The sequence below is a fragment of the Amblyomma mixtum genome, chromosome 1 (assembly GCF_055824585.1).
Source record: "Amblyomma mixtum isolate Tamu chromosome 1, ASM5582458v1, whole genome shotgun sequence".
NCBI classification, from domain to species: Eukaryota; Metazoa; Arthropoda; class Arachnida; order Ixodida; family Ixodidae; genus Amblyomma; species Amblyomma mixtum.
The window spans coordinates 234,609,361-234,631,454 of NC_143012.1; the positions used below are offsets into that span (position 1 = coordinate 234,609,361).

General features: G+C 49.8%; 1 protein-coding gene across 1 annotated transcript in view; it reads right to left on the reverse strand.

Annotated features, from left to right (window-relative positions):
* The window catches only part of LOC149371156 (uncharacterized), a 122,694-nt gene extending 100,619 nt beyond the window's left edge, over nucleotides 1-22,075 (reverse strand). Inside the window, exons 1-2 of the mRNA XM_089564693.1 lie at nucleotides 21,852-22,075; nucleotides 17-308 (exon numbers count right to left, since the gene is read on the reverse strand). Of these exons, the coding sequence (XP_089420819.1) occupies nucleotides 17-308; nucleotides 21,852-21,955 (396 nt within the window). The 5' untranslated portion in view covers nucleotides 21,956-22,075. The remainder of the gene's footprint in view (nucleotides 1-16; nucleotides 309-21,851) is intronic.
* Nucleotides 22,076-22,094: the final 19 nt, after the last annotated feature.

Genomic DNA, 22,094 nt, shown 5'->3' on the forward strand with positions numbered 1-22,094 from the left:
CAGAGAAGAGGTGTACCTGCGCGTGCCCGTACTGGGCGGCGAAGTGCAGCGCCGTCTCCCTCTCCTGGTTGACGTGGTTGGCGTCGGCGACCGAGGGCCCGTGCTCGAGCAGCAGCCGCACCACGTCCGTGTTGCCCGTCCAGGCGGCCAGGTGCAGGGGCGTGCAGCCGCGGCCGTCCACCGCGTTCGCCGACGCCTCGTGGTCCAGCAGCAGGGCCACGATCTCCCGGTGCCCGTTGAGCGCCGAGTGGTGCAGCGACGTGTAGCCGCTCGGGTCGTGCGCGTTGGTCCCGGGCCCCCGCCGAAGGCTGCAGAGCAAGACGGCACACGCTCGGACTCGGGCCAGTCGCGGTTCGACACACGGAAATGTGTAAAAGCACGGAGACAACCGACACTGCTGAAAACAGTACCGCACAGCATTCTTGTTTGAACGGGAACCACTTTATGAACAGAACTGTTTTTATATATATTGCAAGATTACACAATAGCATTCAATATATCCACAGATCTCCCGTCGGCAGGCTTCCAGTTTTTTATCAACGTTATCTATCGCCAAAAGCGTTCCCCATTGGTTCTCTAAGGCAGTCTAAAGTGCTCGATGCGAGCGATGTAAAAACTTTAAAAGAAAGATTTTGCTACATATCGGAAGAATGGACCATTACCTTCAATACTTCCATAAAAGTACCTTATAACTTTCGAATATTCAACATCTTTGTCCAATAATGTTGGACATGCACACAGCATTTGTACTTTGTAATCGTCTTTTAAACTGGGTATACAGACACCCTGGTGGTGCGCTTTGTTCTCGTTTATAGCACGTCGTGCAATGAAAACCGCAACTATAGGCTACACCTTGGGGGTGTGAGACCAGCACTGGCCTCGAACCGAAAGCGCGAGAGCTTACTCGCGATGCGAGCAAAGTGAGAAGAAAAAAACGAAAAAAAAAAACTAGAAGTAGTAGTAGTGATCGGAAATGTGAAAATCGCGGAATCTGTCAGCAAAACAACTGCTGGCTCCTACAGGCAGGACGCCTAGAGTTCCTGTGAGCACTTTTTTTACTTATCTTTTTCCCCTCCTAAACACGCGCCAGCTTACGCAGAGAGGTTACGCTAGCAGCAGGTAGCGCACGCTGTCCGCTTGGACTGCGTTTTCAGAGAGGCGGCATTACGCCAGAACGTTCGCGCATCGTTGTTTCGGTATGCGATAAAAAAATTAAAACAAAATAAAACCTAGACACGAAGGCGCAAACCCGCTCGTGACCCACCGCAAGCAGTGCCCACCTACTCGCCACTAGTGTCTTCACGTGAGTCTGTAAACCACTTCACGTGCGTATTCTTTTCCGTATTACTCAGCTCGCCCGCGCTCCTGCAACACAGACAGTTCCGTTGTTCACACTGAGCATTCCAAACACGTGTTCCTTGAGCAGCTGCGGACACCGGCTGAACGCTCGCGCTACCACTTGCTCCTGGGTGCCTGCAGCACGTGCAAGCAACATGGCGACGCGCCGGAGCGAATTCTCGCAAAGGTCTAAAGAGAGAAACTCCGAGACAGCGCGTAAATAAACGACTGACCGAACGAAGGGCCCGCGGATGAGTTATGCCCCGGAGAAGGCACTAAACAGCGCGCCCACCCTTTCCCCCTCCTTCCAGAGACCCGTATATACGTTCTGGCCGAAATGCGAGAGAGGCTTTCTGCAGCGGCATTTGGGGCGCCCTGGTGGCAGCGTGCCAGCCCCATACGGCGGCATCCGCCGTAAGGTGCGACAGCGAAAACAGCAGCATAGAAAGGCCGGGTGACAGGCTCTCTCCTCCGGCGTTTTTAACAGCTTCCGCACTGGTTACGCGAAGGCGACGCAACGCGAGGTACAGGAGGGTGCCCGGCACACCGACCAGAACCGCTCGCAAGGCAAGCGAAAGAACGGGCAAAAGGTTTGGTTTGGTTTATGGGGTTTAACGTCCCAAAGCGACTAAGGCTACGAGAGACACCGTAGTGAAGGTCTCCGGAAATTTCGACTACCTGGGGTTCTTTAACGTGCACTGACATCGCACAGTACACGGGTCTATAGAATTTCTCCTTCATAGAAATTCAACCGCCGCGGCCGGGATCGAACCCGCGTCTTTCGGGTCAGCAGCCGAGCACCATAGCCACTGAGCCACCGCGGCGGCAGAAGGGGCAAAAGGAACTGCACACCCTATATATCCAGTCAGCCGGAAGTAGAGGTAACCGCGGAATGGCCGGAAATCGCAGCGTCGAACGGCATCCACTGTGCGTCAGCATCGTCATCTTCATCGCTCGTTCAGCGCACACTCCGGCGGCGTCAGCGCCTCAGAGATCATTGGTGGCGATCATATAATGTACGCAGACACCACGCCAGGCTTGGTAATTCAGAGGTCGAAAGGTGCCATCTCTCCAGTCGATCGGCGGTGTGTGGTTGTGGTTCCTACATGACTGAGTGCTTGATGATGACCGGTGACGGACCGAGAATATGGGCGCCGGAACTGGACGAGACTCTGCGAGACTTGGCTCGCAAATTGATTCCACTGGCACGAAGTGAATTAATATTTGGCGCCTCCGGTGACTTTATACGAAGAGCTGGGCGTCATGCGGCTGAGAAGTGAACAATGAAATGGTTAATTAAATAGTTAATGAGCGAGAGCGAGTGAGCGAAGAGTAAGCGACAGTGTTTGACCAAACAAGCGAGAGACAGGGTGAGTGAACAACGGCGAGCTAGCGAACGGAAGGAAATTAATAAATGACAGCAAGAATTCATTACGCTGCTTCTGAAAATGCTGGCACCAATGTTGCCGCCCTCTCGTTGACACCGAATCATCACCATCAGCCTCACAACGCCCACAGCAGGACAAAGTCCTCTCCTATATCTTCCCGATTAAACCGGTCCTTGACAATGAAAAGAATGGCTATGGAGGAGCGGGGAAAAAAAAAAAAACATGTACGCCCAAGTGGCGTCGCTCGCTACAACGGTCCCGTACTTAAAATGGCACGCTTGAATATATGAGCTTTTATGAAGAGCGGCACAAAATGTGCGTTAATTGCGGACATGGAAAGTGCATTATACATGCGTGCTAATCGATTAACACTGGCCGTGTACAGAATGCGCACGCCCAAACGCACCGGCAGCGCCATCAGAATTGAGAACGACTGGAATAAAATTTAGCAGTGTTACTAAGGGCAGTTTTTTTTTTTTTCAAAGGTCGTCGGCGATTTTAAAGCCGATTTTACACCAGAGGTAAGAGACGCTGACTTCGCTGCTTCTTTGGCAGTTCTTAGGCTTCTACGAACATTTCAACAAGCAAAGGAGAAAAACGAAACAAACGTCTGCAGGACTCCGGCGTTGAAAACCGTCGGCACCTGACAACAGTACTTGCTCAGGTACACGACCTTCACATGCTCTGACAGACAACGCGTTATCAAGGAGCGCACTCGCAGGCGATTAGACAGTGGGTCAACAACACACCTTTAGGACTATGCCATTTCTATATGGAGCCATGTAAACTGCTTTGGTATCTGTCAGCAAACGTTCGCCCCATCGACGTTTCAAGCAGCACAACGCACATAGCGTTAAGGAGTTCGTGTCGCAGAAAATCCGGCGTCGGCGTCTTCGTTGACCGTGAACAAAAAAAAAGCAACCAAGGAGGAAAATGGGCCACCTAGGTCACGTGACATTGCGGCGTCATCACAGCCTGCACACCGCCCTTACAAAAAAAGTTTTAGACAGTCTACAGAGTGCCTATAGACTTCTGTCTATAAAGTCTGTAGACTGTCTATAGACAAAAGTCTATAGGCAATACAAATGCCATAGACAGCCTATAGAAAATCTATAGATTTATGGCCATACACTTTTAGTACACTTTTGTCTATAGACAGCCTATAGACTATGAATAGACAAAAACAAATATCTATAGGAAGTCAATAGAGTCAATAAGAAGTCTATAGACTGTCTATAGAACATTTTTATAAGGGCGGATTGTGAGCAAACTGCCCATCGTGGCAGGTGGCAGCTAAATTAATGATTGGTGGCTCGGGAAGAGCAACTTTGGTCGCACAATGGCCCACCGATGGGAGCACCTGCCATCGCAGGGCAGTGGCGCATCGCTTAACCGCTGCACCACTGCGCCAGGAGGGGTATGAGGACTCCCAGAGAACTATGAATGCAAAGTAAGGAATGACCAATTGAGTAGACTAAGTAATTTTCAAAATAGGCTTTTTGGGGTAAAAGATATGGCTTTCGCGGCATAGTATTGCCAGTGTTGGTGGACACCGGGAAGCCTGTGAATTGTCTTAAGTAGTAAGCTAGTAAACTAATTACTGATGATTAAATTTTTGACTACCACAGCTAGGTAACTGTTGCAAGTAGAGATTTGCAGCCGGTCGTTTAGACATATCAGTCTTTAGAATTTCGATAACGCGATCATCCTCGGCGCTGTGGCTCGACAAAATCTGGCTACATTTGTCCCAACATAAGTGCGCTTTCGATAAGCATGAAGGCAAAACAACCCTTCCAGTGTATGTAACTAGACAAAAAGCCAAATTTTGTTGAGCCACAGCGCCAAGGATAATTGGGTTTTGTAAATTCTAAAAACTGATATGGCTATCACTAACGGCCGGCTAGAAATCTCTAACTGCAACTAGGTGCCAAACTCTAGTAGTTAAAAAGTTAATTATGAGAAATTAGTTAACCAGTTTACTAAAAACCATTCACCGGTTTTCTAGTGTCCGCCAACACTGGCAATACTATGCTGAAAAAGCCACACCTTGACCTCAAAAAAAAAAAAAAAAGAAACCATTTTTGAGAATTACTTAAAGTTGTCCGTGAAATACCTGGTATATGGGCATTAAACTATTAAGCTATCGCGCCATACCCTCAAGGCGGAGCTTAGGTGTGACCTCCACGGTTTTTTTCACCGGTTACGATTTCACAGAAGAGACTAGAACGCAATGAAACGAACAGGCATCAAAGTACGCCGAATAGGTGGCACAGACCTACACTACAACAAGTACCCACACGAAGTGGTTGTGTGTGGTCTGTCGCGCTCGGCAATATTGTTAACGACGAAGGAACCCAAGTCATGGGCAAACTACAGAGCTGAATACGGAAACCAAGTCATGGACAAACTAAAGAGTTGTATTTCCACTTGCACAGACTATCAGCGTCTGTCCCTGTCACCACTCCGCGAGAAAGAAGCTAGGCGAATTCCCTTACGAATACAGAGAATGTTCCCCACATTCAAATCGGAGCGAAAGTACGGATTCATGCTACGTAGAAGACGACGGTGAGCAGGCAGTGCCGATCCCCCGCCGTGGGTATGCGCCATTAAGCCTGAGGACATCATCATCATCATCAGTGCCGCGGCACGGAGCAGATGGAAGTTAACGAAGACGACACTCTCCAATGCGCAGCACGAGAGTGTGGTGCAATTTAACACAACGGTTTAACATGAGGCGTGTTGGCTGCGGCGATAGCCTAGTGGTCTATTTTTTTTTTTGTCTCGCTGAAGGGCCCTTAAAGGAGATCTTTTCGCGCAGCCACGGGTTCGACTCCCAGTGATGGATATCGATTCAATTTCTTTTCCTCTTTTTCATGGTTTGACCTCTAACTCAGCTGAAGGTCAAAACGGCGATCGAAGCACGAAGTCCCGTAGGGAAGCTTTCGCTTCAAAATGCACGTTGAGTTTCAACTGACCACTTCTCGAGTTTCTGCGGAGTGTGTAACAGCTCAATAAAAAAACTTATATGTAATTGAGTTCAGTCATTTCAATGCTACTTGTGACATGTCAAGACAAAAGACCCAATTAGTTAAAACTCAACTCTGTTTCAACTGTATCTCACCCGGCAACCAATACATGTGTCCACAGCTCAATTTATTCTTACAGATTATAAAATTACCTACCTAAGCTCAAAGCAATGTTACTTGATCCGTGGGCATTTGGTTACCTGTTACATCAATGACGAAGTCGTCAGGTCAAATTTAGTCCCAGGTTTACGTTTCAAAAAAAAAAAATGCTCACGTCGCGTCCAAGGTCGCTCGCGAGACATAACCTAAGAAATGAAAAGTCCTGGGACGTTTCGGAACGTGGGGGAGCGTTTATTTCTTCCTTTAAGCGTCATCCCACGAAGGAAAAATTAACCAGCAAAACGCAGTTGCGACACCAACCAGCAGTCTCTGTTTTACTTTAGAAACGCATTCCGCCTTTCTTACCCCTCTCTCTTTCCCTTATAACTCTACAGGAGGAGGCTTTACTACAGCCTGTTGCTTGCTCGTCGCTGTCCATAAAGTTTCATGTACGTTCGTACTCTAACAACATATTAGTAAGAAGAAGAAAAAGACTACAGACAAATACGGTCCAAAACGACTTCCGACAAAACCGGCTGCCAAACTCAACTCCATGCCCAATATTTCAACGCTTTTCGACTCCCCCCCTTTTTTTTTTCACTGCTATTCGCCTCGCTGACGACAACACAACACTCGAAAGAACCACCAGGGGATAAAAAAAATAAGAACGTACAAACAGAAAAGGAAAGAAATGACAAGCGCTACGCCAGGGCGCGCAAAAAACACTGGCCGCGGAAGCCGTGCATCACATTCCTCCACCGGATTCTACTACAGCGAAAGACGCCAAAGACAAAACAGGAAAGCAATGCAGGAAAGTCTCCGCAGAGCTGACGCGGGAACGCTTTGCGCAACGCCCCCGGAGGGAAGCCGCTGTATTGCCTGCTTGGCTGCCAACAGTACGCAAGAGTAAAATCCACGCTTCGCGCATTTTTTTTTTTCTTTTTCACCCCTTGTTTTCGGGAGGAACCTAGTATATCAGACACGACACGTGAATAGTGCTACTGAAAGGCCCCGCAAAGAAAAGGAGTGCGCAACTGAACTGCCAGCAGAAGCCCTTTACAATAGCTTTTCTTTTTTTTTTTTTTTTTTTTTTTGTCTACGTTGCCCAAAGAGTAGCCCGTGGGCACGACAGGCGGTCATCTGCTGTCGCTCAGCCCCGTCTTTTTCTTCTCGGTGTGTCTACTATTTTCCCCCTCCCGTTCCAAATGGCGAGCGCGATTTGCACTGGGGCACGAAGGTGCAGACAAAAGTGCACCCTCGGCGGGTCCAGGCGTGACAAGCGCGTCGCAAAAAAGCAGGAAAAAATAGGAATGATCGTATGCGGAAGCGCCGAACGTGCGTGCCGGCTTGTTTCTTTATACATTTTTATCTTGGCCCGAAGTGAGCACTGAGTTATTACGCCTGAACGAGGTGCCACAACCTCGTTTTGTAGCTGCCGCGAACACGTTAGCTCCGAGTGCAACAGAAAACTATACATTAAGCTTTATAGTGCTAAATACACTGTGCAATACAATATAGGCTATATCGAGTGTTTTTTTTTTTTTTTGAGGTCCAAAACTTTTAAAAGTAGCGATTTTAAGTCAAACAAGATTTTCGAGGTGCATATATAGTAATATCAGTGAAGGACGTCAAAAGATAGGCGAATCATGTGAGCTAGGTTTAGCTTTTTAGGATCATGGGGGTTTAACGTCCCAAAGCGACTCAGGCTGTGAGGAACGCCGTAGTGAAGGGTTCCTGAAATTTCGGACACCTGGGATTCTTTAACGTGCACTGACATCGCACAGTACACAGGCCTCTAGAATTTCGCCTCCATCGAAATTCGATCAACGCGGCCGAGATCGAACCCGCGTCTTTTGGGTCAGCAGCCGAGCGCCATGACCACTGAGCCACCGCGGCGGGCTATCATGTGAACTAGTAAAGTGATTAACTAGACTGCAATAGTTAGCTTTTTCACTGCAATGGTAACCGGTAGGCACATGATTGCAATTAAAGATTTGTAGCCGGCCGCTAATAACAGCCATATCAGTTTTAAGGATTTTCAAACCGTGATTACCGTCACCGCTGTGGCTCAACTAATTAGGGATATTTCTCGCGCCAATAGGAAACCGCACGCTTGCGGGAAGGCGCGCAGCAACGTCAATCAGATCATGACACTCTGTGACGCACGTACAACATGACATTCCCTGCCCCACCCGCTCTGGAGCAGCAAAATGTCGAGGAGTGGGGCGCACTGCAGCGAGGGCGGGGCTGAGCTTGCAGCGTGGTACGTGCGTCACTAAGTGTCGTGATTTGATTGACGTCACTGTACGCCCTCCCGCAAGCTTGTGGTTTCCTAATGGCTCGAGAAATGGCCCTAATTACTCAAGCCACGGCACGGTAATCACGGTTTCGAAATTCTAAAAACTGATATGGCATTACTAAAAGCCGGTCACAAATGTCTAATTGCAATCAAGTGCTTATCGGTAAAGGTCAGAAAAGTAAAGTTACAAATTAGTTAATTACTTTACAAGTTAGCATGATTCGCGTGTTTTCGGGGAAGGGAAACGAAACAAAGGCAGATGAGGAAGGGGAGCGGAGGTAACCGCCGCCACAGGACGTTTAGCCCCATTCCCATTTTCAGCCATCAATGTCAAAGTGTTTGATTTGTTAATTTAAATCTGCATTCCTTTTATATTTTTAGTTCTTGTTTTATGTTTTCAGCGTTTTGAGCACCTGTTAGTCGCCGCCTGTGTATTGGCCGACCCCCCGACGTGCCATTATTGTCTTGAGAACAACAACAACTACAAGAAGTTCAACAGCTTTCAACCAGTTTGTCCTCTTCGCTCGGGCCTCCTCACTGAACCCTGGCCAATCTCCCTTCGCCGATATGTGCCATGTCACTAAGACAACAACAACAATACAGCAGTCACCGACACGGCCCTCCGGTGACACTCTGCGTCTTACGCGCTGGTCAATGAATCTACGGTCTCGAACCATATTTATGTCAGGCTGCGAATTGTGCTTGGAGTTGTATCTTGTTAACGGGAATTCATGTTGTTAAACTCGCGGTGTTCTTTCTTTTTAGTGTACTGTGCTTAAACAGTATGAGTACGATTAGGCGAAAATGCCGGCGTGTGTCTCTGCGTGGCTGCCCATTGAAGCCTCCAGCGCCGGCGGCGCAGACAGGTGGGCGCAGCGACGTCCGCAAGGGAGCGGCGAGTCGGGACGGAGTTTCATGAAAGCGAGTGCGTGTCAACGGAAAGTTGCAGCGGATCATGTCAGCGAGCGTGCATCGTAGGCCGATGCAGCGCGGCACGTCAAGTAAGGCGAAACATGTACAGTGCAACAGATAAAATGTAAAAGCATGAAGAATCATTAGCGAGCATTATAAAGCCAGCAAAAGTAACGTGAAGTGTAAATGCAGCAAAAGTAAAGCATAAAGTCATTATCAAGCCATAAACGCCAGTCAAAGTAAATTAGAGCAGAAAGGAAGTAAAGTAAGATGTAAAAATAAATAAAAATACAGCGAAATTAATTGGCGTAACTTTAATGCAATGGGACGTGTCAAAGAAAGAGATATCAAATGAAAAAACATCAGATAGAAAAGAATCAAATGGAAAAACGCATTCTGCTTCTGCAGTTCATCCACCAGACCAGCTGAGCGAGTCAGTTATTTTTTTTTTTTCACTTGTGTAGTTCAAGCTGCATTTAGCAGAAAGTCCCTTTTCGGACAGCAAGCAGTATCCATAAATAACGCGTCGTTCAGTGACGAAGCGCACTGACTACCGCAATAATTATTAGGAGACGGCGCAACCAATTATAATCACCCTGTAATAAACACAAATTCCAGCTACCGGGGCCCCGCTGCGGTGGCTCAGTGGTTACGGCGCTCGGCTGCTGACCCGAAAGACGCGGGTTCGATCCCGGCTGCGGCGGCTGAATTTCGATGGAGGCGAAATTCTAGAGGCCCGTGTGCTGTGCGATGCAGTGCACGTTAAAGAACCCCAGGTGGTCGAAATTTCCGGAGCCCTTCACTACGGCGTCCCTCATAGCCTGAGTCGCTTTGGGACGTCAAACCCTCTCAAACCAAACCAAACCAAACCAACCGGCTGCCGGTAGCAGTCTGACCTCAATGAGCGCCAGTACAGGGTGCTCGACGTAAGGGGGCAACGGGAGTTGACATGGCAGACCCGACTCACAGGCCTCGGAGACGGTATCTCAGGGACACTCAGTGCGAGAGGTCGCGATAAAGCGTGGCTCGGTGCCCTTCTTCGGGCGGTCGTTGCACCCGCCGCGAAGCGCAAGCAACACAACGCGCAGAGACGGCTTGCATGCAGTGGCCGCATCTCGGGGAACGGATTAAAACGAGCGGGGGCTCCACGCCGACCGTACTACGTGCTCATCGGTGCGTCATCCAGAGCAACGGAGTTATCGAGGACCGAGCACAGTCACCCTTCCTGTGCCCTGGCGAATACACAGAACTAAATTCTGCAGCACTGACTTGCCAGTCGGGCGTTATTTTCATTCCGCTGACAGCGCCTATAAATTCCGCTTTCACAGCCAGGCTCGTATAAAAGTGTTTTTTTTTTTAATGGCGATTTCGGGCGCAAAGGATTTCATCATCAGCAGCAGCAGCAGCAGCCTGACTGCGCCCACTGCAAGGCAAAGGCTCCTCCCGTGTCTCTCCAATTAACCCTGTCCTTCGCCAGCTGCGGTCGCCGTATCCCCGCAAACTTCTCAATCTCATCCGCCCACCTAACTTTCTGCCACCTCCTGGCACGCTTTCCTTCTCTTGGAATCCACTCGGTTACCCTTGAGGACCAGCGGTTATCTTGCCTTCGCATTACATGCCCTGCCCCGGCCCACTTCTTCCTTTTGATTTCCACTACGATGTCATTAAGGCGTGTTTGTTCGCTCACCCACACCGCCCGTTTCCGATCTCTTGACGTTACGCCTATCATTTTTCTTTCCATAGCTCGCTGCGTTGTCCTTAACTTAAGCTGAACCCTCTTTGTTAGCCTCCGCGTTTCTGCCCCATAGGTGAGTACCGGTAAGATACAGCTGTTGTATACTTTTCTCTCGAGGGATATTGGTAAACTGCTATTTATGAACTCAGAGAACCTACCATGTGCGCTCCACCTCATTCTTGTTCTTCTAGTTATTTCCCTCTCGTTATCCGGATCAGCGGTCACTACCTGCCTTACACTGGGGGTAATGGTAAGTGCATGTTGGTAGTTTTGGCGGAAACAAAATAAAAAGTAAAAATAAATCGATATCGAGCGAGGAGTGTAAACAGCGATTTTGGCTCAAATGCATGTCAGAAAGCAACCTAAAATGTGATAACCCCCCCCCCCCCCCCCCGAGGGGAAGTGACAAATTATTTGCGTGCTGTTATTTTTATTCTTTTCAATAAGAAAGACGAGAAAACTTTCATGTTAAGAAAGAGGATTTTCGAAAAGCTGTACAAAAACGCAGCGCTAGTTCACTGCGACAAAATTTCTTTATTTTCATCAACATCATACAATATGCACACAAGGACCATCAGCCGCACTGTCATTGACGTATTCTTTAATAGACTTTAAGGTTTCAATGGGCGGAAGCCAATCATGCGCTGAATTCCAGAGTTTGATCATTTTAATATATTTTGCAGTCGCCTCTTTAAAATACTCTCTAAATAGTCGCCCCCCCCCCCCCCCCCCATCCTGTTACTCCATATGCAGGCCCAAAGCAATGATGAGATCGTATGGAACACTGTACTCGGTTTTCATAGAGGAGGTATGTCTGGTGCCGTGCGGGCACCAGACATACCTCCTTTCGTTTTCGCTTGACGTCAAGCGAAAAATCCCTTTTATGAGTCCCTCGGAGGACGTCCCAGAAAAAGAGAGAAAGAAAGAAAATCTCGTCCCAGCAGTCGAAGAAAACATGATCAATCATTTCATCCTTTTTGTACAGAAAACAGTGAACTGCCCAAGGAACAAATGATCCCTTGTCTTCCAACCACGTTTCTGCAGGCAAATGGCCGCTGTGTAACCGAAACAGAAAGGTTTTGGCTGCAGAAGCTATATTTTTTTAAAGCCTTTTTAATATATCTTCCCCTGAACCTGCACTGTACATAGTCCCTTAGAATGATGGACGGAAGATTGACTTACGTAGATCCTTGTAACGGTCTTTTCAGCCACTCGACAGAGATAATCACAGGAAAACGTGATACGCAACAATTGATAAGTCTGTGCCACTTCAAATATCCGCGGATAGTTGTTTGAATACAGTGTGATGGATAAGAAGGTCGGCAAAGATTGTGCCCAGTCTCAATTGAACCTCACAGCGTAAAAAATGGATTCCAACGTTCCTAAAAGACGAAAGCGGTTGCCTAACTGCCGGATAAAAAAATGGCATAGTAGTAGTAGTAAAAGACTTTTAATCGACCATAATTTACAGGCCGAGCATTTCGACCGTCTGGGCGACCAGAAGCCGCTGTTCTTCTTCCCCTTCAGCGCCAAGCCAGTCGAGCCAGGTGGTGATGGATAGAGAGGGTGGGGGGAAGGAACCCGACTGCTGAGCAGCCGGGCAATAGAAGAGGCAATGGGCCAGGTCCGCATAGATACAGGGGCAGTTGGGACAGGAAGGGTCCGATCGATAGCGATAGAGGAAAAGGCGGGACGGGGTGATAACTGCATTCATCTGAATGTGCCGAAGAAGGCGAGACTCCGGCACCGTGAGTGATGGATGAGGGGGAGGGTAAAGGCGTTTGTCGAGGCGGAGCTCAAGGTGCTTTTATGGTGCGGCGAAGGGTGAGTCTCCCACCGTCCTCCCTTGCTGCGCTTATTCTTATAGCGCTACGTTAGTTTCGGAAACAAGCGCTCTTACTTATGATCATGTCTGTTTTCACAAAAGTTCTCGCATTTTCCGCTAGATGGCGCTGCTGGTCCTCTGTGCACGCGATTTCCGGTGCTGTGGCTTCGACTGGTTGGAAACATGCGCCAGCTAGCGAGAAGGCTCGCTTTGCTGAGGAGTTTAACCCTTTCGTCCTAACTCACCCTCACTCGTTCGAGTGAGGGCAAATTTCACGCCGCGCACAATAGAGCAAGTGACTTAATGCGACAGAGGTATGGTGGCCAGAGAACAGAGGGAAAGCAGAGGAAAGAAAGAGGGGGAAGTTAATTGGACTTGTGTCCAGTTCGCTACTCTGCACTGGAGAAAGGGAGACGAAAGGAGGAAAGCAGAGGAAGGAAAGAGAGGGCAGAGCACAACAGACATAGCGCACACTCTGACCACAAATACGCCTATGTAGGGGTAGAAAGGAGTGCGCTAAAGGAAAACTTACTCCCTTTTTACTCATTTATGTTTAGAGTGCACGCACGCTCTTCAATGCACATAACATCTAAAAACAGCTCCTTAGGCCACCTGTCTTCAGACACGCAGCGACAGTCCAATGAGAGAAAGAGAGAAGGTGAAAACACTGATATGAGAGGGTGGAGAGGGAAGTCGGAGTAACACCGCTGATCTGCTCCTCCGAAGAGAGGACAGGAATACGGGTAACGGCCTAAACAGGGGGACAGTGGCGATGAAAGGCGATCACAGCGTAATACATAATACCCGGATACTCTCCCCACGCTGCACGGGACGAAATAAGCTGCTGGGCCACGAAATGGTGAGGCCACGTATCCTAGCCTCTCAGAAAGGTCTGTAGCATGGTCTCGACCTAAGTTAAGCACTTACGACAACAGTATTCTGTTTCTGTTCTAAGTAAAAATGGTTTCTGTGGCTCTTACTGGCTATGCTGATGCTTGTCCTACATCAAAGATGCATTAATTGGATTAAAAATACAAGGGCTTTTCCCGCCCCCCTTTTCAACCTCACGACATCAAGACCGAATTGGGATCCGTGACCAGCGTTTTGAAGTGAATGCAGCTGTAGCCTAGCCTCAGAGATCCGCACAAAAGAGGATCGACGCACCGCCGCTTGCATGCGATAAAAGTCGGCGGTGACGACACGTATATTTCATTTTCTGACCTCTTCTAGCTTACAAGAGCACCGTTTCAGTAAAAGTAACGTCTTTGTCCTTAGAACGCGGTAACCTGCTGACACAGGCTGAATGCAACTCATATGACAACTAAATGACGGGCGTGACCGAAAATTTAGACCACGAACGACTTAGTGTGCGAGCGGACGAAGTGAATAACATCTACCGGTGACAACGAAACTCAAGATGCACTTGAACTTCAGTACGCAAAAAGACGCCATGAGACGCGTCAGCCAGACCGCGAACGAAAGAAGCAGTGGAAGCGTTGACTGAACGAGAGCACGTTGCTTAACACAGCCGAGTGTCTGCACCTTCTAAGAACGCCGGAGTAGCACCGTAGACTGGAGCACGTTCGAGTGAGTCACTTTAGTGCCTCGACAAGAATTCTACGCTGAGTTTTCTTACGAAAGCGAACGAGGCGAACAAATACAACAACCGAAAACGCAGAGATGAGCAAGGAGAGCAACCCACCACCACGCCGCGCTCATTAGCCGCAGAAGCAGCAACGGCAGCGACACGTGTTTCCAAGGCCTCGCGTGCCTTAATGCAACATCCCTCGGCGCGGAGCGGTCAATGCTTTTTCCTGCAGCAGTCGACACGACGAATCACCGCCCAACACGGAACAGCACATGACAGATGACGGAGCACCCCTCCCCCCCTCGCTCGCGAAAAAACAAAACAAAAAACAGCCATCAACGCGACTACGGCTCTGCGGCCACGAAAGGAAAAAAGTCCACTGCGTTATGTCCGGGCCTGCCTTTTTCTCTATGTTTCTTTTTTCTTTCTCCCTCGCCACTCGCTTCTCGGAGACCGAGCTGCCTGAGCCTGCAGAGACATTGCGCCCTCATTTGGCCGGCTGGAGAAAAATTCCACGCGTGGCTCTTGGTCAAGGGCGCGAACAGCGACTGCACTATATGATCCCGCTGCGCTGGAAGAAGCGACGGCCTGGCGGGTTCTACGATTACAAGAAGGCTCCGGGCGATCCCACATTCAGACCATATTACTTATTACGCCTCACGCTCGATTTATTCTCCGCCGACACCCACGCAGGCAGCGCCGTGCCGCCTCCGCTTTCAACGGTCCTTTTCCCGACACTTCTGTATTTATTTTTTGTCTACGGGAGTTGGGAAAGTCGCGTCTGCATCCACGCAATAACGTTTCGGTTGCAGCGAGTAAAGACCACGCAACACGCGCTACACGACAAACGATGTTTATTGCAAGCACGCAGCAAAAAAGAACCGGCCTTCTCGCTTTGAAATTCAACAGCCACCCAGATGACGAATATGTGGACGCTTCCTTTTTCTCAGCGTTTCATCTATTCATTAATAGCAAGGAAGACCAATAGCAGCTCCTGCAGCTGAGAAAAAAAGAGCCGTCAGAAAAGCGAAGGGTCACTCTCACTCCATGCAGCTGCTTGCTGCGCACTATACGCATTAACCAAGCGCGCCATCAACGTTTACAGAGTGCAATTAGCAGTCAATATAAAAAGAAACTAAAAGTACGGTTGCTCAGCGTAACGCGAGATGAACCAACAGCTATTGAGGTGTCTCCATTTCGCAAAATAAGGAAAAGTATTTGGGAGCGACCTGCATATATGCATAGCAATAGAGAATCCATTCTAGTTTGCCACACACACTCATTTTTCGACTTACACTCCCCGTTAGTACGCCCCTGAGACTCAAAACGGTAAGCGGGTTTCAAAGCAGCAGCGGACGGAGCGGGCCACATTCCTCTGCTCTCGCCATCGCTTCATTTCTTCTTGCACGGCGACCCCCTTCCAGCTGAGCATTCCCCCGGCTCTCATTACACCCTCTATCTACAGTAACCATCCTTATTCTCCCTCTACAGTAGCCACCCTCCTCGTTGACTTCGTGGCAGTCATCGCCCAATTGCTCATTCTTCAGCTTTCCCCATACCCTCTTCTTTCTATGGTTATCACCCTCCGCGTGATCCCCGTGGCAGCCACCCTGCGGCTGCGCATTCCTCCGCTTTCCATGGTTACCACCCTCCGCGTGATCCCCGTGGCAGCCACCTTCCGGCTGCGCATTCCTCGGCTTTCCCCATACCCAACTCTTTCCATGGTTACCACCCTCCGCGTGATCCCCGTGGCACCCACCCTCCGGCTGCGCATTCCTCCGCTTTCCCCATATCCTCCCATTTACACGGTTACCACCCTCCGCGTGATCCCCGTGGCAGCCACCCTCCGGCTGCGCATTCCTCCGCTTTCCCCATACCCACCTCTTTCCATTGTTACCACCCTCCGCGTGATCCCCGTGGCAGCCACCCTCCGGCTGCGCATTCCTCCGCTTTCCCCATACCCACCTCTTTCCATGGTTACCACCCTCCACGTGATCCCCGTGGCAGCCACCCTCCGGCTGCGCATTCCTCCCCTTTCCATGGTTACCACCCTCCGCGTGATCCCCGTGGCAGCCACCCTCCGGCTGCGCATTCCTCCGCTTTCCGCATATCCTCCTCTTTCCATGGTTACCACCCTCCGTGTGATCCCCGTGGCAGCCACCCTCCGGCTGCGCATTCCTCCCCTTTCCATGGTTACCACCCTCCGCGTGATCCCCGTGGCAGCCACCCTCCGGCTGCGCATTCCTCCACTCTCCCCATGCCCTCCTCCTCTTTGCAAAGTAACAACCACCCTTCGGTTGCGCATTTCTCCGCCCGTGGCAACATATGTGAAATACAACAAAAATCAACTTTAGCAAGATTAACACAAACAAGTATAAATTTGACTGAAGTTAAAACGAAAACTTTGTTGCTGCGGCATGAAAGGCACACGTTTGGTATGGACGCTTTCCTAGTTTTACCAGAACGATCGTTCTCAGCTGTCGATGTATTATGAACAGCTTGCTGAAAACCACATCAAGCAGTTTTGAATATTGCTTCGAACGCAGAAATTAAACGCGTTTCTGAAAAAAAAAACAAGAAACCGGGAATATTAACACAGCAGCTTTTCTCAGGTCTGCGATACTAGCTTGTTGCTCTGAAATTTAAGGAACTGACGGCAAAAGGTTCAGCAATTAGAAAAAAAAGCAAGAAAGGTGTTCTCGATAGTCAGGAGTCAATTGGCAGTTATTCTGAGCAGTGTCACTGAAGATAATGTAACTACACTCCGCAGTGGCTCAAGGTGCCTTCAGACAAAGACAGCACAGTACTTCGGACTGCTTCGAGTAAACTGCTGCAGCAATTCGAAGTATCTTTCTAGACAGAGAAAAAGTTCCTTAGCTTCGGTGTGCTAGAGAGCTACACAGTAGAAACTGGCTGTATATAACGGAACGGATACAGCAGAATGATGTCTACAAGGAAACAATGAATCGTTACTCGGTGGAAAAAATAAAGAAAACAAGCAGCAATGGTCTATTTCTCAGCCACAGCGAAACGACGACCTGAACAAAACTGTGCCCATATATCGAAACGACAGCCACAGGGAAGGAGTCGCCGCTAGCGCCCCTTCTGCGGTTACATTTACAAGGATATCCTTATCGAAAAGTCCTCAGCGCTTATCAACAGGCATACGCGATCAAGACAATCAGAGCTCGACGCTCTATATAGGGGCCGCTCGATGAGCGCCGATTCTAGCGCAGTCGTCCGGAGTCCGTCACGATGAGCTGGCACGCCAGCTCATCGTTAACTTCAAGAATGCCTGCACGAAGCGTACTCAAGTTCCCCTTCTCCCTCCATGCGCCCCTTGGATGCCTCCAAACTGCACATGTACACGACAACAGGAAGCGGACGAATTCGGTGTGTGCGCAGCCGCAGGGAACTCTAGCGCTCTCGCAACCGTCACACTGTGCAACCCACACGCGATCCTTTGTTTTCCTATCAGTACACATATCTGGCTTGTCCGCGTTGCCTGCTTTTGTTTTAACGATATACCTCCGGAAGATAACATAAATAACGAGACGAACATAATGCTGCCGTTTTATTTTTCTGTCCCCACCCCTTATAGACCCACCTTTCTTTAAAACACTACGTCAGCAGTTCAGTTCTATCTGACAGGTGCGATCGACAACTCGCTGTACGTACAACGGCTGCCGTAACGGGAACTTGAAAAATGCACCCACACAGAATACACCGTCAGCGCTAACCCTTTCAAATCTGTGAAAGGAAGGTTGGGGGTAGGGAGAGAGATAGGCTGGACTCTGAAACTCTTGTAGACATCCCATGGACATCTTAAACGTCCATAGGACGTCCAAGGTAGTTTCAGTGCCCAGTTATTGCAGCTCCGCGGTCTAAGCCTCTCAAAATGGTGCGAGGTGTATCCCGGGCTAGGCGAATTGACATCTCGACAGTCGATCTGACACACTACGTAAAGTAACGTCCGCTCTGTTGAAACCGGTGGGCGGGGGCACAGCTGCCTGATATTTCGGGGCGTCTGCTGTCTTTTCGAGAGCGCATGTTAGTGAACAACGCTGGGGTCGAAGCCCTCTGGCCAAAAGATACGACATAATGAGTCACAGGCGAATACGAGCGAGCAACGTCGAGCCTCATAGTTAGAAGAAGGGCTCTGCATAAACAAGCACAACGGAAGTGATAAAGGAATTGCAACACCGGCTAGCAATTTGTAAACCTCCAGAGGCGACCGTATACTGTGGTTTCCGTTTCATATTTATGCCAACTGAAGGCACTGTAATAGCTATATAAACACGCAGAAAGTCATACCAATTCAATTGGTAGCTCCCGCCCAGTACACACTGCCTCGAAAAGGAAGCTCCGACCACATCTTTCGCGTTGCAAGTTACAGAAAACGCGAGGGTACGCATTTTACAATGTAGCGGCTATGATGAAATAGCCTCCACTACCGTTCAGTCTCGTTACAACAGTACAGAAGCACAGACGACAGGACAACGTACATCAGCACATTCCAACTCTGGACAATACTGAATTTGGAGTCCCTACGCTCCCCGCGACTTGACTGCGGGAAAGAGTACACCCTGTTGGAGACGGAGGGGCCCTTGAGTTGACTGACTCGTTCAGCCCCGCAGGTCCCGGCTCCGAAGAACGGTGTCGAACTCCGTTATGGAGGAAACTGTACAGTAGGATTACTTGTACATATTTACGGTCGAGATAGGAGTGCTTCGGTCACAAAACATTCCGGTAATACGCTTCGTATTCCCCAGATCCCTGACTGGGGAGCAAACTTCGGAGAACGACGTCCAATCAGGTGCATGGGCAGTTGTCGACACTGGTGGTACCACCTACGGCAGTGGGCGGTGCTGATGCTCTCTCGCAGCTCGGTCGATGAAAGGGGCTAGTGACAGTCATCAAACGCTGATGTGTAAATCTGACCACTGCGGCAAGTCTTCTCTTCGTTGCCTCCGTAGGAAAGGAATTTCCTGCAGTCTACCAGCAGATGAGTGTACGTCCTCGTATTCCCCCGCCGGATGTCCGAAACACAAGACCTCTGTCGAGGACACAGCCGTCTTTCAAGTAACAGCAACAGCTTGACCTTTCGCAGCATCACTCCGTCCGGCGACACGGGGGCAGACTCGGACACTTGACGTCGCCGCCGTAGCCGCTGCTTCCGCCGCTGCTGCCGCCGTCAGTCCTCGCCGCACCTTTGCTTCACGATGACACATGTCTGCTAGGAATTCCTCCCATGCCCGTGTTCGCCGATCTTAACAACCCATAAATATCAACGACGTGGCAGGCATGTTTACCACACCGACACGATTTATACGACAGTCAGCCGCGCGCTTCCCAAAACAAACTTAGTCCGCGAGCAGGTGTACTATTCAGATCATGAAAGGAAGAAAATTAATGAAAAATGTCCGCGTCGCATATGCGGGTGCTCCCGAAGTAACAAATGACTGTTTGAGCAAGCCGCACGTATATTCATCGCCTGCTGCGGACAATGTTTGTGTATGTACGCAGTAATAAAAAAAAAAGGCAACACGTGCGTCAATAAAACCGGAAACTCAGCAAATGAACATGCACAGACAATCTGCCAAATCCAAGCGCAGCTGCGGGATCTGCATGCCGCATGGTTTGCCGTACGCGCCACAATATCAGGCCAGCGAGCGATGTCAGCACTCCGGACGGACATTTGCGAGATAAAACTCCCGTTTATGCTCACTCTGGTGTTGCAATGCCCGCTATCGCATAGTGATTCAAAAAGAACAAAATGAGATCAGGAGCTGGGTGGACAGGAAATGAGAATTCTCGCCCGGATTATTGCACATCGTGGAGTTCAACGCGCCTTTGAAACCGTGCCGCGCGCCAGGAGTTTCGTGCACACAAGCTCCGCCCACCAATTCTCGCGCAACAGGTTCGCCAGGTTCGTCGTTCCGAGATGTTCAAGTACACAAATTTTTAGCGAAGCGAACACCATAAAACTTTTTTTTTTCTTCTTTATCCTAGAAGCCTGCCCAACCCTTTAACCCCTTCACCACTGAAGTCTCCTAACGGAGTTCAATCACTCCATCTTTTTACCAAAGTGACGTCATTTGCTGTTGGTGGCCAAAAAACGTCACATGGCCTTTACCCCCTTTGGGCTCTTGCCAATGCGATTTATGACGAATACGTTATTTATTAATTGTTACCCTGTTTTTTTTTTTTTTCAGTTGCGCTCTAATGACGGGGTCCATGTAGTTACTCTTTGTCAGCTGTGTAAAGAAAGATAGGGTAATCTGACAGGTTCATATCCGTACCGGAAACAAAACTATAAAGAGGAGTGGCAGGCAGTACGTAATACCCTGCCTCGGCGAAGCTCGCATGCGCCGTCAGTGCGCCAGCAAACAGGCTACGTAAGACCTTTCAAGCGCAAGGCTCAGAGCTAATGCACGCTTGATGGGAGACACGAAGGCCTCGAGTTCGCTTTCCACCGCACGCCGTAAAACAAACAAAAAAATAAAACGGCAGGTCTTTACTACCACGTACACGAGGGGCGAAACCTGCAGCGTCGGCAGCGGCTATGAATGCCGGCGACGACGCAGCAACTTCAAACAGGATGCGAGCCGCTCGGGTTTCGAAAGTGACTCGCGCCAAGACAATAGGGGTAAAAATTTAAAAAAGACCACAGAAAATGAACGGCGAAGCGTGACTCCACAACGCAGTGATGTGCGTGAGCCGGCTAACCAACCTGTCATTACGGTTTCGTCTAGTTGCATGCAGTCTGCTCCGGCCGACCTCGAAAACGAAAGGTTCATATCACTGTGGTTCATATAAGCTCAGGTAACGCTTACGGGAAAACATTTTAACCAAGCTGCTTGCTGACGGGGAAGTTTCGAGCAACGAGGTCTCCACGAACGAAACTCGGAGGAGACCAGGAAGCAGACCACACCAGCAAGCCGCGCGTGCGCGTAACGGGTACCAGCGCGGGCATCAATAGAGCGCGCGCGCGCGCGCGTGTGCCGTATGACACGGCACAGCAGGGGATCGAGAAACGAAGGGGGCCTCCCCCGTCAAGACAAACTCCCAAGTAGGAAGAGAAATAAAACGGACAGAAAGCGGGGCGCACGCGCTGGTTCCGGCACGAAGCGCGCAAGAGGCCGAGGCATTGACCTTCCCTTTGCTCGCTGAGGGATCGATCCAATGGAAAACTGCGCCCAATTGCAACGGGATGCGAGTGCGATGCGCGGTAGCCAGCAGCGGCTTCCGTGCAGAGAAGGACCTCTCTCTTCACTTCTTCGCGGCAGGTGCGAAACCGTTGGTTTCCTAAGCGATCGCTGCACCTCGAGAATCTCTTTTGGCCCGGAAAAAGATCTGCCGCGGAAAGAATACTCGCACGCGCAAAAAACGGCGCTGCACGGTCTAGTGATCAGTGGGAGGGCCCCTGCCCACATCGCTGGTGCGGGCTCGCGACCGTCGAGTAGGAAGGAAAGCACGCGGCTTTTCGCGGCCTCAGTTGCCCCGCGAGAAGCGAATTTGCGCAGTTTACTCGCATGAGGGACGTTTATGGAGAAATAAACATCCATATCGGTCCTGTACAGCGAAATAAACCGCTCGAAAAGAGAGGTTATCTTTTTTTTACGCCGTCGCTTCTCTCACCTCGCCAGTGGTCCCGTCTTCTTGGCCCGCTGACTGAGAATCCGCTCCACCACGGCCAGGTTTCCATTGCGAGCGGCTTCGAGAAGCTCCTGCTCCTTGCCCATGCTGCGGAGTATCCCCAAAACACACCTCTCACGCACTCACATCGCGATAACACAGCTGATTAGAGGCGCAGACATCACGACTCGCACGGGAGAACATCGGAGAGCTAGCGGAGTCGGGAAGATGGCTTCCGTTTGCACA